Below are 19,272 nucleotides of genomic sequence, written 5' to 3'. Positions count from 1 at the left end.
TCACCTAAGCAGCAACAACCGCAGCAGCAGCAGCGAGTGCAGCAACAATACACACTCGTATATGTATGCAAACAAGTGAAATATATTGAAACCTGTTCTCATTGCAATTACTGCGCATGTGCAACGCTTCTGTATTTGGCGGCACCACCAACAACTGTGCCGACGACGCTAGCAACAACCTCAACCAACATTCGCGTCACCTCGCATTCGCATTCGCATATCGCCTCGCGTCATTGCGTTTTTTGTTACATTTCGTATGATATTTTCGTTTCGTGTTTTTGTTGTTGTTTTCATTGCTTTTAATATACAAATAATCCTATGTGAATGTGATTTTCGCGCACGTATACATATGCATACATAAATATTTAAGTGTATTTGTGCGTCTGTGAATTTGTGGAATTGTCCTACCTCAACACAAATCGGCACTCACTTAATTTGAGTGCTCGTGGCAAAACGAAAAACACGAAAAACAAAAACCAAAAACAATAACTGAAGTCTAGCAACAGCAGCAACGCCAAGTCTCACATCAAAAACCACAACCCGTATTGCATAACTTTTCATTCAAGTTGTGCACTTATTGTTGTTAGTGTTTTTGTTTTTGTTTTTTCCTTGTGCTCACTTGCGTCCACTTGAATTTTTCACCCATGCGATAATTGTGTCACATTAACCTAATTCTTGGCTTTCTTTGCAACGCACAACTGACTGTTTTGTTTTTGTTTCGCTTTTGCATTGTGTTTGGTCGAGTGTTTTATTTTTCGTTTGTTTTGTGGTCGATTAATTTGCTTATTTATTGGCATTTACGAGTATTACGTTTCAACCACTTTGTTTGTTATTGATCTATTGCTTGATTGTTGTTGACCGGCATTGCTTTGCTATCATTTGAATTGCGCGCGTGGGTAAATAGTAACAACAACAACAACAACAATGTATAAAACATCGGCGATATTCTTGATCCTGTTCGGATATTTACTCATCACAGGTTAGTTATGGAATGCGACTTTAATAAAATGTCTTAATTTTAGTACTTTGATATTTTAATTTAATATTTTTTGGGATTTTCTATGTCCAGGAAATGGTAAGTATACTTTTAAACGATTTTCCAAATGAGCAGTAATTACCACTGACTTTTCATGCATCGAATGTAAGCAAAAACCAATGCACAGCGTAGAGACGCATAATCGATGATTGCTATCCCTCCCATATCACCTCAGCGGGTTGGGGAAAAGCATACATCCGCGATAAGGCAGTCACACCTCCTCGGGAACAGGGCAGTAAAGCTCATCAGGATACTGGAAAATATTTCAGATTAGACAGTCTATGGGCTGGTAAAAGTAGTATTATTTCATCTCAGTACACGAGGATGACACCTCAACGAAATGCATGATGGCCTAATGCTACAATCGCTTCCGTTCCGTTAAAACAAGCCTTCGGTTACGTTCCTCACACGTCACCATTAAGTAGTTGGTAGTGCAAGCTTAGTCAAGAAAACCTGACTATGTAGTTTCTGTCCTGTCTCTGAACTCTATTGCCCTCGCATGGCCTTTCTGCTTGCATAGATAACCATGTTGCCAATTAGAGAAACTGCACTTTCTTGTTGCCTGAAGAAGGGACTCTAAAGAATTTAACATGAATAACTAAAATCAAAAACAAATAATCGAGGAAAAATAGAAGAAGGCATTGCATTCAAAAATACAAAAGCTGATAGCGCCGCAAACGGAAACGGGTACTTTAACGCCAGCACTCACAATAAGGATCCCTCTAGTACCATCATTGGGGGGTTAAAACCAACGCCATATACGCCAACCAGCACTACTGCAGCGGCAGAACAGCTCGTCAATCCCACCCCAGCAAATGACAATACAGTAACTATCGCCACAAAAGGGGAAGTGCGTCAATTGATACGTCTCCTCGGCTTGAGCCGATTAAAAAAAATTAGGAGAATGGAGGAAGATGCTATATCCCAATGCAAGCTGGTGATAAGTTCAATGCAGCAATTGCGCCTCCACGAAGCGCACTATGTTTTGGCCATTTGTCGGTTCTTAGTTCTCAGTGTTAAGTTTTATTCTATAGGGCCCATCAGGCTATCGTACAGAACCATAAAATCTTTTCAAAATTGTACGCTCAAAACGTAAGAAATAGTTCTTTATATTAGTAGACAGAAGCCATGTTTTTCATTCCTACATTGCCCATATATTGCCCTTGTAAGAATCCTATAGATCTGTAGCTTACACGTCCATGACAAAAATTTGTTTTTAAACAGTTTTAGCTGTGCGTTATAGCTTCTATTTACAGTCTGCAGTCTGTAATTTATCCTAATACAGATAATAATGCTGCTCCTATAATGTTGCTAAAAAGGAAAGAGTGACAGAGAATCGATCTTCTGATTTCGAGCATATGAAGACTAAGGAGTAGGAGCAAAGAGTTTTTTTTTTTGTTTTTCGGTGGGTAAAGGGTTCAAAATGCTTTCGCACTTACAGTGACTGTCGCCTACTACGTTGAGTGGTGCGGCTTCTAAAACATTAGCTCCTCTCCTTCTGGGGAGACACCGCTTCTCGGGACTCCTTTCAGCATTACTTCAGGAGGGCCCAAAACGGCATCCATAAAGGACCAATTCTATTCACCCACGTCTGGGTTCACCGTATTTGTAGCCAACTTTCATGCTGCTGGCTCGTCTTCTTGTGTTTCTGTCTGTGAGGCTTCGCTTTGTTGCACGGTGTCGAGGTCAATTTTTTTTCTGTAGTACGTCTTCGATGTATCTGTTTACTGCGTTCCAACTGTCCTCGCGTTAGAGCATTTTGCTGATTATGTTGCTCAGCACGATGTCGTCAATCTACCTCCTCAGAGCATCTCATTCCGCGAGCCATCTGTCACAACTAAAGACTTGTATTCAGTGAGGTCCTTTGCTTTGAGGTCTTTGTCAGAAGCTGCATTGTTTTTGGCTCATATGAATATATCCAAGATTCCTCACATGTAATGGTGTTGGGGTGCGATGTACTGAGCATGGATAAAGTTCATACTCTTGGTGTTTCGGATCTCTTAAGATGCATCAATGAAACCAAAAGATTCGCGGCAGAGTGACCTCAAATCAATTTTTCCGTCTTACCATCTATACGGTATTTATCTTGACTCTTTATTCTTTCCACTGTAATCTATCCGGATATAGTAAAATGGTCTACCTGACCGAGTGCATGGACTTGTCCTACCTACCTCAAATCTGATCTAATCTAATCTAAATGCTGGCCCTACAAATGCAATGTTTGATAAACTATCACATACAATTTTATTAGAGAAACTAGCACCGTTGAACTTTCACTCGGTTTATCTTGTACAATTAAAGTCCTCTAATCGACGTTGTGTGGTTATAGTTAAAGATTTTTCTTTATTTTATTAACTTTTAACTTTTTTTTATTCATTGGTGATATTGGCTATTGTTTTTCCTTTGCCGATGTTTACTATACGCCGAAGAGCTAAAAATATTTTCTGTTAATGAATAACTCGATTAAAGCAGTGAATCTCCAAGCTGATTTAGTTGTATTATCATTTTGGTGATAGAAATCGCGACTTTTAGTAAATATTAAGGAATGCTTTTCCCTCACTTTTCTAAAATCCAAAATGTTTTAAAATTGTGCTACACTATTTTTGGCAATAGTATTCAATATGTTGAAGAAACTAAACACCTAGGTGGAATCTTTAATTCTAATTCTTTATTTGATAGTCAAAAAAATTAACTGATATGAAAAAGGTTTTTTTAATAGTCGTCGCCCCGTCGCGGCAGACATTGGTCTCAGATAGACCAATATTATTTAGATGGTACCTCAGGCTGCAGTGACCTGTAAGATATCCTGTTAAAAGACGCAGATCTACTCTGCTTAGTGAGAGAAGTTTGTCAGATATTCCTTTGTTGGGACTTAGGAATAGTTTGGCTTGACGTTGACCGGCACAGCCAGTGTGCAGCAAATTTTCTTTCTTCCCATTTCCTAAGGAATTCATTAATGTGGCCTTTTGTGAGTCCACAGAAAGGCTCAGGACCAGTAAGTTGCATATTTGCTCCTTGTTTTGCAAGGTCATCAGCCATTTCATTTCCCTCATGTCGTTCATGTCCCGGAATCCAGCCTAGTGTTACTATGTTGAGGTTCCCTAACGTGTTGAGAAGGTTTAGGCAATCATTTATCAATTTAGAGGTGATAGTTGTTGATAGAAGAGCTTTTAGAGCCTCTTGGCTATCTGAAAGTATGTAGATGTGAGTACCTCTCATTTTCCTGCTAAGGCATTCTCTCACACATATTTCAATGGCGTATATTTCTGCCTGGAATATTGTTGGGTAGAATCCCATCGGAATCGATTTTTTCAATTTAAGCCCATTGATTCCCGCGCCTTTTCTACCATTTTCCAATTTGGACAAATCAGTAAACCATAGCTGGCAGCTGAGGTTTCAAAGTGATAGAGTTAGTTCTCCGGTCTGTGCGTTCATTAATTATAACTTGGAAGTTCCTGAAGAAGAAATTGAAGATACTTGTTCCAATAGGGTTTTTTTTGACAAATCACGCGTGACTACTGTCAAAATTAATACATAATTTATTGAGTATTCATTCAAACAATATTTGGTTCCAGCAGCGACGTCGATATCCGTGAAAACCGCGCGTGCTGCTATAGCTGAATGGCCTAATAGTTTGAAGGCCTGTGTAAAAGCACTGGTTACCATTTCGAATGAAAATTATTTTTTTTTTATTTACAAGATTAAATAAAACTAACTTCATTAAAAAAAGTACTATATTATACTTTCATATCTATAACGGACTTAATTTGCAACTGATCTTATGCAGGACTAAGTAATAGCATAAAATTGAGAAGGGAACTCGGGTACATTTATCGAGAGCCACAAATAATCTTTCTAAGAGCCGCTGTGGCTCGCGAGCCGCAGATTGAACCTTCCTGCTATATTCAATATAGACTTTTAGAAAAACCTGGTTTCATCCATTACCACAAAAAAAAAAAAAACGAAAACGTTTTATAGTGTAATTATATGAAATAAATAAATGACGTCATGCAAATGTCATTTGTGCAATACTCGTATACACCAAGATTTCTAGCGTCTCTAGTGCAAGAATTAAAAATCGGGTAAGAACAAATAATTGCTTTCTTATTAGCCTTTGTGGTCCACTCATTATACACATACACTCACATTTATGTATGTATGGGTAACCTAAATTTTCCCACTCATCAAATTACAGTTAGTTATGCACACAAACATACAAACTCAAAGATGTGTAGGCGGATTTGTTTTTAGTTTCGGTTATTAATGCAAGTCAAGCGAGTAATAGAGGAAACAAAATAGCTGATAATTACGGTGTATGAGCCAATTTGACTGCAGCATAGGGCCACGCCTGCTTGCTAGTCGAAATATTAGCAAAGTTCCCATATCAAATCTAATGCAACACGAAAGCAATTCATCTACAAAGAAAAAAAAGGCGCTACCTCGCAAAGATTTTCTTAAGATGAAAAACTATTCGAAATAGGAGTAGAAAAGACATATAAAAACTAAAATATACCACACATACTCGTACATAGCAAACATGCACTCACTCACCGCACATTCGTCAGTCGTAATGCAGTAATGGATCATTAAATCACAGCGAGTGCTGCAATTTAAAGCATCTGCTGTGTTGAGCCAGGCCACTTGAGCACTGAAAAATTTACAAATACAAGCCGCATATACTTAGTTGCCTGTATAGTTGCAAGTTGCAAAAATGGAAGAAGATGAAGCGAGGAATAACAAAAACAAAAAACAAAAACATGTAGCAGCATGAGGAATCTTTTAAACAGTTACCAACTACCACTTCATTTCACTTTGTTAGCCACCATCGTCGGGGAGCAACAACAAACACGCGATCATTTGCATAAATGAACAACGACCCACCCGTACAGTGTGGGGCAAAAGCATTGGTCCGTGCAGCAGCGATTTATCATATGAGAGTGCAATAGTTACGCGTGTGCCTATGCTAGTTGCTGGCCCACTCGCCTATTGACCCATTCAGCCATTCATCCATTCATTCATCCACTTAGACAGATCGTTTAACCTGCTCGTTGGTTATGGCTCATTTAGTTTTTTTTTCTGTTCTTCTTGCAAAAACTTAAATGATTTACAAGCTTTTAAGCCTCACTGCACCCCCCGCACCCCGAACATTTTCAATTTAAATAATTATGCGAATAATTGCATTTGTACTTTTGCATAATTCAAGCAATACCCAGTTGGAATGATGAGCAGCTGGCGAGCGATGAGCCAGTGTGTGGCGCCGATGGCCAGTCGCCAGACTTGTTTACAATGAGCCGTCACGAATGCGGATATGTCTTCCCGCAGCAGATACAGCACTTTCTAGCCATTTTTTTTCAAGCAGGTTTCCTTTTCGCACGCACTCACACACTCACTCACTCACTCGCTAAGTGGCAATAATATTCAAGCATTACGGCAATCAGTGTCGCTGTGGCGTTACTGTGGACATAGTAGGCATATGCGGGTAATAAGAAAATTGTCCAAGACATTTCATACATTGCAGCATCTTTTTTAGTATTTATTTTTTAATTGTCAAACCTTACGTGGGCATTTGCACATTAAAGCGCGTTGTGCATCTTTGCTGCTTGTCGCATCCATTTATGAGTCTGTTATGCAATCCCTTATTATCTAAGTATTGCGAGCTGGAGTTGTACTTGTATACTGGTACACATACATACATACATACCATATGTGCGCTGATGCTGCTTGATTTACAATCATGTGAATGAGCTGGTATAATAGGCGGTTAATGATAATTTGATTTTTATTTCTGCAATAGAAACTGGACGTGTAGGTTTACGACCTTCTCTAAATACAGGTGAGCTAAAAAGTATTGAAAGCGGCAGCTATTAACTAGTAGAGGAATCAAAATTTATATGCTATATTAATATTACATCTTTCATTTCAAAATGCAAAAAACTTTAACTTACCCTTTCAATATACACTTTGTTCATAAGCCATTTGAAGTTGACATGTTGTGCATTTTTTATATTAGAAAGAACCAAATATCGTGCAGTATAAAAAACAGACAAGCAATGCAGCGCGTAGGTTAGGTTTGGCAGCCGCATCGCACATAGAGACAGAGATGCCACTTAGGCTACGAAATGGGTCCGTTGTGAGTCGCAGAGGCTGGGCTACATTTTCCTTCCATATTCAAACATCTTGAGGTTTTGACAAAGCGTAAAAAGTTGTTGATACCTAAAATGTCAAGATTATCTATATTCATTAAGAAGTAGGATCTTAAATATCGGTTCCTGCTTCTGCCTAGAGCCGGGCATGTCCAAAAAAGTTGTTGAATTCTTTCCAACTTCTCCTCATTCCTGTAGCTGCGACAGAAATCATGCAAGTGAACGCCTAATCTCCTTGCATGATTTCCTATGAGACAATGTCCTGTGAGGCCCCTTACTAAGGTCCTAATTTGAAGTCTAGTCAATTTTATAATACTCTTGGACAGACGTAGACTTAGCCTTGGCCATGTTTGCCTAGCAAGTTCAAGGTATTGACACTAATCTTTGATTTACAGAACTCATTAGTGCATCATCAATAAGCTTACAAGTTGCCAAAGGTACCCCCCTAAAATTACTTATGTTTGGCATACAAGTACCTTCTCTCTCTCAGTGGTATCACAATGGACCTACGACCACCACACCTACATACCTACCTACCTAGACTACCTACCTAGACTTTAGACTAGCTAAAGCCAACAACAAAGGGTGTTGACAGAACAGGATTATCACAAGTAACGAGTTGAATATAATCACGCATGAGAGATGACTGCCCATCAAAAACAATTGTCTCATACAATCCCGTAGTACCTAGAGCACGAGGAGGTCCAAGACTAACATAGTTTGAACAAATTCTAATGGACCTGAAGACATTGAGTGTTAGAAACTGTTACCGAGGATCCAGATGCATGGAAACGAATTGTGGACGAGGCCGAACTGTAAAGCTGCCCGATGATGAAAATGATATAGCCTTGCGCACGTTTGTAGCCATCTATTATTCGCAAGTAAAATTTCCACCACTCTTCTACTCTACATTAAATTTGGCGGTTGTTCCTGAGCTTCTCTAACGTTGTGAGCTTGGTGGCATAAACCAATGAGCTAGCGTAGCTTCACTAACTATGTCACTAAATCACTAAACTTAAATCAGTGTTATTCCGTCACTATTCATTCGTCTTACAGACTAAAAATTAAGAAAAAAAGTATATTTTTATATTATATATTATATTATTTCTATTTAACTATTTATGAAAATTCTGTTAGTGAGGTGGGGCACCACCTTGTCGTAATGCGATATTGGTCTTTTTAGCTGATCAATCGGAGAAGTTGCGGTTCTTTTTATAATCACGAAGCTTAACTTCTTGAATTCACTTAACTTTTTGAATTCACTTCAACTTGTAAGCCCAAGACTTTTATACTAATTGTGAAATTGGAACAAATTTGAATTCAACACGTTGAATTTACAGTGTCCGAAACTCGAAGTGTAACCAACTATTAAGGCCATAAATTTCGTTTGGAAAATTACTTTTATTCAATTCAAATTAAAAAATGTGTGAAAGTAATACAAAATTAAGAATCAATTTACTTTTGCTCGATATGACCACCTTTTGCCTTGACTACGGCCTTGAGACGGTCCAGAAACGAGTCGCAAGCTGCCCGAATGTGACTTGCAGCTATTTTGGCTGACTCGCGGACAATGACTTTTTTCAGCGCCTCGAGACTGGTGAATCTTTTAGTTCAGAATTTGTTCTCCAAATGGTCCAAAGAGAATAATTCATCGAATTCGCGTCTGGTAAATTTGAGAGCTATTGTGTGGATGTTACGAAGTTCGGAACGTTGTTTTTTAGACATTCTTGGTTCACTCGAGCTTTGTGAGACGGTGCCGAGACTGTTGAAACGTCCATGGTCTGCCACCGAAATGTTTGTCTGCCGATGGCTTCAAACCAACCTCCAGAATACTTTCTCGATAATATTTCGCAGTCACCTTGACACCAGGCTAGATGAAAATAATTAACTGTGGCGGGTGCTGACTCCTGGTGGCCAATCGATGACTCAAATACGAATTGCTGAATTTGAAAAATTTTCTCGTCACGAAACACAATGTTCGGAAATTGACCGCTTTCGGCCAAGCGAAAGCTCTCTCAAGTCTGCTTGTTGCTACTTTGGTGTGAGACTATGCGCCTTTTGGATCTTGTAAGGCTTGACTTTGAGATCATTTTTCAGTATGCGGCGGACGCTACGGTCAGATATTTTCAGTTCTTTCGCCATTTGCACTTCGTCGGGGATTTCGCTCAAGTCGCTTCTTCACTTTTTGAACCATAATGGTCCGATAAACAAACACTTTATTTACTTTAAGGAGCTTCGACCGCGCGAGCGGTCTGAAGTTGGTTACACTTCACGCTTGAAGCTGGTTTCCCAGGATCTCTTTCAAACTTTTAAGGATACCAATCGGATAAGTTTCGGTTCTTTTTATGATCACGAGGCTTCACTTTTTCAGCAAACTGAATCTCATATTTTTAAAAGATTTTTACACCAAATACTTCATCGTCATTTCGAACTGAAGCTCTGGTACTTCAACCCGTCAGTTTCCTCACTGGCGCAAGACGAAAAAGAAAAGTTTATTTATTGACTCGAATTTATACGCTATAGCACGCACAGCCGGTATGCGAAAATTATATTTAAGGCTAACTTAAACTACTTAGAATTTATGTTTTGCGAGTGTTGTTTTTATAATTTCCAAACACTGCTGTTTTGAAAACCTCACCACATTCAAAATTTAAATCTTAACTGACATTTTGACATTAGCAAAACATAAAAAAATGTAATTATGAATTTGCATTTAATAACAAAATTGTTATGTACCTAATGAAAAACCCGTTATTAGACGAAAATAATATACTTTGTAATATAATGTAAACATTAGACGAGGTAATGGCTTAGCTATATGGCGACTTTAAAATTCGCACTTTGCCTCACCCAAGTTCCAGTTGTCGGCTCAAACATAAAAACTGCAGACAGTGAAGAATCACAATTTAAATGTTTTTCTTTGTTTTTTTATGAATATGTGCATACATATGTATGTATGCATATAACTACAAAGCAAGTAATAAACAAAATCACATTTGCATTTCAAGCAGCTCACACCTACCATCAGCAATCATTCATTTGGTCTTTACATGTGGACGGGGACGTGCCTTATGCAGATTGCATTGAGCCGATAAATAAATTAAATACAAAATGAAGAAATAAAAAAATACTATATGTACCTAATTATAAAAATGTGTGAATACAAAAATCAGATAATATTTAAATGTAAAATGATGATCAAATACTTGGAAGTGAATGAGTGAATTGTGGCAAGTAAACCAATTTTATAATTTTTTTGTAGATGCGACATAGAATTTTAATTGAACAAGATTTGAGTTTTAATTTTTTGATATGGATTAAGAAATGTCGTCGAATATTTACGAGTAAATCAAACTAAAGAACATTCAAAAAATTTGTTTGCTAAAATTTTTCGTTTTTTTTTACGGCGCCATGATTGTGAGTAGGTTGTTCGATAATCAGAGTTTCATATACTTTTAAGCATAAACCCGTATCAGGTTAGCTAGAAAGTATGTGATTTTAATTAGAAGCTAGTTTGGAAGATTACACTACACCTAAAATACTTTACATTCAAAAACCCCCCTATCAAAGTCATATGTAAATTTAGTCACTGAATCTGATACGGAATCTACCCCATGTTTTTGTTTTTGCTTTAATTTTTACTCTATTGTAGGTAACTTTTACATTTATTTATATGTGGATTTCTTTTCATAAATCTTTTGCAAGTTTAACTAATTTAAAAAATACGGCTGCTCCGTACACGAGTATGTGCCCAATTGAATTTTGAAAGTAAAGGGTTTTCCAATAACAGGTGTTATCTATCGCTATCGAGATGATTAACGGTTTTTTATCGCCGGAATGGGAAGGTATTTATTTGGACAACGTTTATTTTCAACAAGACGGCCTACGTGCCACACAAGCAACGAAACCATTGATCTTTTACGGGAAAAGTTTCCGGACCGTGTTATCTCTCGAAGAGGTGATCACAATTGGCCACCGAGATCTTGTGATTTAACACCTTGTGACTTTTTTCTTTGGGGCTACGTGAAAGAGAAGGTCTACGTCAACAGCCCAGGGTCGATTGAAGACCTCAAAGATGGAATTCGTGAGGCTATTGAGGACATAGGGCAGCCACTTTGCAATTCGGTTATGGAAAATTTTATGAAAAGGATATTGTCCTGTAAGCTTGGTCCTGGTGGTCATTTGCCTGATGTTATTTTCCACTATTAACGGCATACGTTCCTCTTTATAATAAAATTCGATCATTTATATTAAAAAATATCATTTTTCTTTGAATATCAAAATAGCACCCCTTATTGGAAAACCCTTTAATCTAAATCATATACCAGGTGGCGCAAAATTAACCATCCAATCTTGTTTTTGAATAACTTCTTTACTATAAGGTTGGGGAATAAGTTCGTAGCGTTTTTACCGAAGACTTTATTTAAGCAAAAAACAATAATTACACAATAAGTTAATCAATTACATATTCGCCGTTGCTGTTTACAACCTCTTCTCACCTCTCGACCAATTTGTTGATACCCTTCCTCCAACAATCGCACCACGCCAGGTGAAGTTGTTGAACCCGTTTTTACGGCGGATGCTGAAGAATCTCCTATTCGAACTCTTGGAATGCGGCTTTGACGACTTGCGCAACATGGGGCCTAGCGTTGTCGTGAAGGAGTATGGTTTGACCATGTCGATGAGGTCTTTTCAGTCGAATAGCCTCATTCATAAGGTGTAGCTGGGCAATGTAAAGCTCCTTGTTGACCGTGGCATATTTTTTTTAGCATTTTCCAGTGCGCAATGCTCTCTCATCAAGATCCGGCTTTAATCTCGGTTTTGGTGTATCTCCGGAAGCCACTAACTTCTTTCTTTGCTTCATTTTGATGTATAGGAACCATTTCTCCCCTCCCGTGATGATTCGGCACAGAAAGCGCTTTTTATGACCGCGTGTTGCTCGATGGCGAGCGAGATGTTGAGAAGCAATGTGAAGGCGACTTTTCTTTGTTTTTTTTTCCGTTGAACTCGTGAGGAACCCAGACTTCCAGTTTTTCGGTAAATCACATTGAATGAAGGTGATTGAGAATGGTTTTGCGACCGTAGTTCATTCCACATTAAATTCCGCCAATTTGGTTTGGTAACCTTTGTCCTTCGAAAGTATTTTGAGACGTTCTTCGCCAAATTCAGAAGGCCTTCCGCTATTCCGGTGCGGCACACAGACGTCAAAGTCACCATTTTTGAACTTTGCAAACCATTTCCGTGCTCGCCTATGACACCTTCTTCATACACGTCGCAAATGTCCGGGGCTGCTTGGCAGTTTTTTGACCTCAGCCTTAGCAGCTAAATACTTGACATTATTGGCGGTATACGAAAAACAATGACGCTTTAAAGAGGTCCGAGAGAAGATGTCCTACTGGCTCAAGGATGAAAAAATGAAGGAATACGAAAGAGACAAGTGAGACAACTAATAAGAGAGTACCAAAATAGAGCTAGGCCAATTCAAAGAAGGCATATAATAGAAAAGGGCATAGAAAGAATTTTTTTTTTTAACGCAACTCCCGGACTGGTGGACTATGTACTCTCGCCTGCACTTGCCATTACAGCGTTTACGACCTTCCTACCCTCAAGGGAAAAGTAGGAACGGGACGATGTAAGACAGGGCGAGTCCGTGTATACACAGATGGCTCAAAACTCGAGGGCTGGGTGGGTGGAGGTATGTATATACTCTGAACATCTCAGGATCTCCTTCAGTTTTCGGCTCCCCTATTACTGTAGTGTCTTTCAGGCTGAACTGATGGCAATAATGAAAGCCGCGACACTGACACAGTGTGATGCGATATCCAGAAATGATATCTACATTTTCACTGATATCAAAGCGACGATAAAATCCCTCGCAAAACAGTCGACAACCTCCATGGTAGCCATGGAATACCGCACATCTCTTAACGAGATGGCTGAGCCATTTCACTCAAAGGTAACATGGGTTCCCGGCCATCGCGACATTGAGGGCAACTGCAGAGCCGATAAACTAGCGAGACTCGATGAGTACTTAGACAATGACATAGGGATACCTTTACAAACATGTAATGAAGCCACCTGCAAAATCGCCCGTGAACTGTGGCCGACTCTAAATGCTAAACGCACAGAATCTCTGCTAAGCCAAAATAAACACAGTCTTAGTGCTCTGATTTTCATCTTAACGGGACACTGCCTGATAAGTAGACACGCCCAAAGGATGGGGGTTGCAAACACATGACTTCTGTAGAAGTTTTCTAGATGAGGACGAGGAAGAGACAATCTCGCACCTACTGTGCCACTGTCCTGCTCTATCCAGACGCAGGTTTACTATTCTAGGTAACCAATTTTTTAATGAGTTGGATGATTTCAGTTCTGCAGAGATATTAGAAAATTTTTGAAAAGCACACATTGGTTTTAGGATAGAGCGACAAGCTGCCCACGCGGCATCACAATGGGCTATGAGCCTGAGTGTGTCCCACAGGACAACCGCTTCTATCTGACCTAACCTAACTTCAATTGAGATGCTGATAGATAACCAAGGTTTTAAACGAATAATACTTGCGTAAAATATATATATATACATATACATATACATATATATCTATAAATAAAGATGTTAGCACAGTTTACCCACAATTAACCCTTCATTGTGTATTGTAGAGCGCGCGTGTGGGCGGTTAATGGCACAAATAAATGAGTAAATTAACTGAAACATTTTTTCAAAAACATTATAATGCAATAATTACGAGTGCGAGCACTTAATATGAAAGCAGCATTCAAAATCACGAAACTGTGAATTAAAAAAAATTTTTTTTTTGAAGGTGCAAGCAAAATTACTCAATGAAAATTACCAACAACAACGGTTATAACCGAAGCATAAGCAAAGCCGCAAATCATTTAATGAAGTGTGAATAGTTTTTGGTGAATTTTAAGATTCATGCACTCACACACATACATACACGGATACACACGTAACTAATTTGAATTGTTTTGTGCGATTTTAGTGAATAACACAAAGTAATAATGAATAAATAGACAATGACTTTGCTTTATGGGAGCTACGTTTGATATTTAGATATAATTAAAAAAAAATTTAAATAAAAAAAATGTAAATAAAAAAATTCATAACAAGTGAAGCATAGCTAAGCCAATTGTCTGCAGCGGTTTTACTTTGCCAAATACGTCTAATCCAAATAAAAACCGTAACGCCAAACTATTGTTTGCAAAAATACATGTAAATCAGTATACATATATGTGTGTGTGTATGCACGTATGCTTTGTACATATGTAACTATTAGTGCGCTCCGCCTTAATTTTTGTATTTCGTGTTTCGCAAATAGGATTTTGCGAGCATTTTGTTCGGCAGCTTTGTGGACGGGATTTTAAATTGTCACGATTTTCGTCGAGTGTTCACATTTGGTTATTATAACATTATCATGGCGTTGTTATTGTATTACCAGCATATGTTACGAACAGGATGGAGTTGAAGAATTGGTTTTTCGGTATGTATGTGTACACAAATTTTTATGGATATGTAAAAAGTCAAACAAATTGTGTGAACGCTGGAACAAAGCTTACGCAAACCGTTAATCGATATTTGAGTACCGTTATTTATATGGGCGCTTTGCAATTTTCTTTGTTCACAGCAGTGTTGCCAGAAGGTTGCTATCAAACATGTTCCAATATAACAAAAATAAAATACAAAAACTGTAAAGAAATATTCTTTTAGCGCAAATAAGTTTTAGTTGAGTTAAAAGTTTAATGTAAAAAAAAACTATTTTGAAATGCTTAAATTGAAAAAAAAATTATGAAATGTTTAATTTGAAACAAACATTTTTTTGAAATGTTTGATTTAAAAAAAAGGCATTTATTTTGAAATTCTTAATTTAAAATAAAAAAATTGAAAAAAAAACAAATTTTTGAAATTTTTAATTTGGTAAAAAAAAACAAAACAAATTAATTTGAAAAAAAAAAAATTGTTGAAATGTCGAAAATATTGTTTGAAATGTTTAATTTGAAAACAATTTTTTTTTTTGGAATTATTTAATTATGATTTTTTTGAGATGTTTAAAAAAAAAAATATATATAATATATTTATTTAGAAATATTTAATTAAAAAAACGCCTTTTTAAAATATTCAATTTGAAAAAAACATATTTTTATGAAATGTTTAATGTGAAAAAACAAAAATTTTATTGAAAAGTTTAATAATAAAAAACTTTTGTGAAATGCTTAAATCGAAAAAAACTTTTTTGAAGAGTTTAATTTGAAAAATAAATAAAAAGCCTTAAGTGAAAACCTAATTTCAAATTTAAAAAAAATTTTCTTGGAAAGTTTAATTAAAAAAACCTTTTGTGGAATGCTTAATTTAAAAAACAAAAAAAAATTGTTGAAAAGTATATTTTTGAAATTTTTAATTTGAAAAAGAAACAAATGAAGTTTAATTAAAAAAAAAAATTGAAAAATAAAAAAGCTTTTATAAAAAGTTTAGTTTGAAAAATAAAATAAAAACTTTTTTGAATAGCTTCATTTGAAAAATAAGAAAAATATGTTTTTAAAGGAGTAATTAAAAATTTGTTTTTGGAAATATTTAATATGAAAAATAAAAACACGTTTTATGAGAGTTGAACTTCAAAAATAAAAGAAAATTGTTTTTGTTTAATTTGGAAAAAACTTTTTCTGAAAAATTTTTGTTTGAAAAATGAAAATAAAACCATTTTTAAAAAGATTAATTGAAAACAAAAACTTTTTTCAAAAGTTTAATAAAAAAAAAAACTTTTTTGAAAAGTTTAATTTAAAAAAAAAAATACGTTTTTGAAAAGTTTAATTTGAAATATACGAAAAGCATGTTTTGAAATGTGTAACGCAAACAAATGAAATGTCTAATTTGTAAAATAAAAAAAAAATTATGAAAAGTTTAACTTGAAAAATAAATAAACCTTTTTTGTAAAGTTAAGTTTGAAAAATAACAAAAACCTTTTTGCAATTTTTAATTTCATGTTTAATTTAAAAAAAAAACTTTTTCTGAAAGTTCAATTAAAAAATAAAAAAACAATTTTTGAAATGTTTAATTTGAAAAATAAAAAGGACTTTTAAAATTTTTTTTAATGAAAATTTTCATGTTTTTCTACAATAATATTTCAAATTTAAGCTTTAAAATTTTGAAACAGTGAAAAATAAAAAACCTTTTATGAAGAGTTTAACTTGAAAAATAACAAAAGGCTTTTTGAAAAGTATAATTTGAAAAATAAGAAAACTTTTTTAAATTTTCAATTTCAAAAAAAAAACTTTTCTGAAAAGTTTAGTTTGAAAAATTACAAAACTTTTTAGAAATTCTTAATTTCATGTTTAATTTGAAAAATAAAAAAACTTTTTCTGAAAAGTTTAATTTAAAAAAAAGTTGTTTGTAAAGTTTGATTAAAAAACAAAATTTTTGAAATGTTGAATTTGAAAAATAAATTTTATGCAAAGTTTAGCTTGAAAAAAACTTTTTCTGAAAAGTTCAATTTGTCTTTTTGTAATCATTAGGCACATATAAAGACTAATCGAAAACCTGAAATGAGTCAAATTTTTGTAAATTCTACCTTTACTTTTTAACCCCTTGGCAACCACTATATGAACCAAGGTTTATGGATACGCTGAATTATAATTTTTGATAAAAGTTAAGAAACTCAAATTGAATCTGCATATGGCAACTTTTTTTTTTTAATACGGGGATGGTTTTTATGATTTTGATAATTTTTCGCGGCCGTAATACACTCGAAGGCTTACCATTGCCAGTAAGGGGGTGACCGCTATTAGAAAAAACCTTTTCTTCATTTTGGCGTTCTACGGTGATTCGAATTTACGTTCTCCGAATTTCGAATGGTAGTCACGTCGACAGCAAAAAAAAAAAAAATAATAATAAAAAGCCAAAATTGTGGGAAATTATTTTCCCCAAATTACCACCAGAATTTGAAATAAATCTCCAAAAATTTTGAAAGCATATCAGACAACAAAAATTATATATAACTTAAAGTTTCAAACCATGTTCAAAATTGTAAAAATTTCCAAGAAAATTTTCTAACTTTTTAATCACAATTTTAAAAAAATTAGGAGTATGCTTTTCGATAGCCTATTGAATTTTGGTAAGGTTTAAGTTTGAAGTGGCGATCAAGGCGATTTTGAGAATTTTTTTTGCTATCGGTCCTGTGAGCGAATTTTAACCCACTTTGAAGTGGGAAAATATTATAACAAAATTGAGTGACCTGCAAAACGGCGTATACAGAATTTTTCTAAAAATCTTTAGGCGAATTTTAATTCGTTTTCATATCTTCATTTTGAGATTTTTCTGATAATTTATAAAAAAAATTTTAAGTTTGAAAATAAGTGTTCCCTTCTGGCAACACTGCACTCATACAAATATTTCGCGCAGTGTAAGAGTGTCTGTGCAATATGCTGTGGCATTAGAGTCCATAAAAAGTGGCTGGCTTGTGGGCAAATATCAAACATACTAACACTGATTTAGAATGGCAAATTGTGAATTGGCAAACAAAAAAATTATGTATGCATTTATTATGGAAACATGCACTCAACTACATACTGAACACACACAGAGGCATGGGCTGTTGTGCTATTGAATATTTGCTGCTATTACCAAACCCATGCAAAATCAGGCGAGTTAAGGGGTAACACCACTGTACACGCGTAAAACAAACACGATTTTTAAAGAAGTTTTTTGTATAGAAGGAAAGGGGAAACAATCACTCTGATTTGGGAAGTTATTACTTATATACTAAAATACAAAACTACAAAGTTTGATCGAAAAATTTTACAAAATGGCGGCATTGGAGACATTTTTGTAATGTGGTTTCTCTTGAAGGAGCTCCGCGGCACACAGCACAGAGGGTGCAAATTTTAATCTGGAACAAAGAAACATTTTTTTTCTTAATCTAGATAAGAATAGCTAGAGAAACACGTAGGGGATTTAAAAAATATTTATTTTTGTGGAATTAGCAAGCATTTGAAGGAAAAAACTCTATTTTGGACTAAAAAAACGGCACTTAAATAATTATAACAATCGTTTAAATTAATCTATCGAAAATCCCCTACGCTCTTCTCTTGAGAAGGTTATTATACAGACGTAGTGAAAAACCTGATTAAAAATATTTAAAATTGTTTGAGTTATGCTGCGTGCCAATTTCAGAAAACGTGTTTTGAGAAAAACGCGTTTAAAGTTTGGAAATTTGGAGAAATCGTTAGGTAGCAGTCACTAACGCTTGGTTAAAAGCTTAAAATATTTATGAAATAGACTTCGGTAACGTATAAAACTTTTTGTTCTGTATTTTAAAAGGTTCAAAGAATTTTTTAAGCTTATAAAAAAAAATCAATTTTTTGAAATCTCTACAGTGGTGTTACCCCTTAAGTGAAAACGCACATATGTATTCAAATTGTTTATGACTGCAGTAGCCGGGCAACAACACCCTTATCCATCCCTCTCCCAAAGCTATTTATATATAATATAAATATGATGAGTTTCAGTTGAGTGCGCAGCCTCAGAAATGGCAATGATTCTAATGCTAGTCATATGCTGACCCCATGGGCTGTCTCCTGTAATAATACCGACCATCAACCCAACGTCTTTCCTTTCAAGCTTTAGTAGAAAGTTTGACAGTTTTCTGTTCGGGCGTGTCACAAAACACTTTGCACTTCTGCAGCGTTCTAGACCGGACCATCGCTCTTTATGTAGATAGCCTACATAATCGTTGATCCAATTCATGACTCCTGCAGAACTGATTCCGATTAATGGCTCTGGCCCTTGTGGGGGAACCGCTGATCCACGGTTGACCAATTCATCGGCAATTTCGTTTCTTTGAACACCGGAGTGTCCTGGAACCCATATAAGTACAAGCCTGTTTTGTCTTGCGACAGAATTAAGCTTATTCTTACATTCTTGAACAATCCTCCTCATGTAGCACTGAAGCGCCGTTTTGATACACACAAAAAATTTTACATTTCACTCACTAAAGAAGACTCCTAACCCCTTAATGAACTTTATGCGAAAATTATATTCATTAACTTAACAAAATGATGCATACGAAATTGGTTTTAATC

General features: G+C 35.7%; 1 protein-coding gene across 1 annotated transcript in view; it reads left to right on the top strand.

The window, feature by feature from the left end:
- The first annotated feature begins 399 nt into the window (after nt 1-399).
- LOC129238258 (uncharacterized) overlaps nt 400-19,272 on the top strand; it is a 55,281-nt gene continuing 36,408 nt past the window's right edge. The window contains exon 1 of the mRNA XM_054873328.1: nt 400-979. Coding sequence (XP_054729303.1) covers nt 925-979 — 55 coding nt within the window. The 5' untranslated portion in view covers nt 400-924. The remainder of the gene's footprint in view (nt 980-19,272) is intronic.

The sequence above is a fragment of the Anastrepha obliqua genome, chromosome 1 (genome assembly GCF_027943255.1).
Source record: "Anastrepha obliqua isolate idAnaObli1 chromosome 1, idAnaObli1_1.0, whole genome shotgun sequence".
In the NCBI taxonomy this organism is placed as follows: domain Eukaryota; kingdom Metazoa; phylum Arthropoda; class Insecta; order Diptera; family Tephritidae; genus Anastrepha; species Anastrepha obliqua.
The sequence above is the reverse complement of the archived record's forward strand: the minus strand, read 5'-3'. Positions and strand labels throughout refer to the sequence as shown.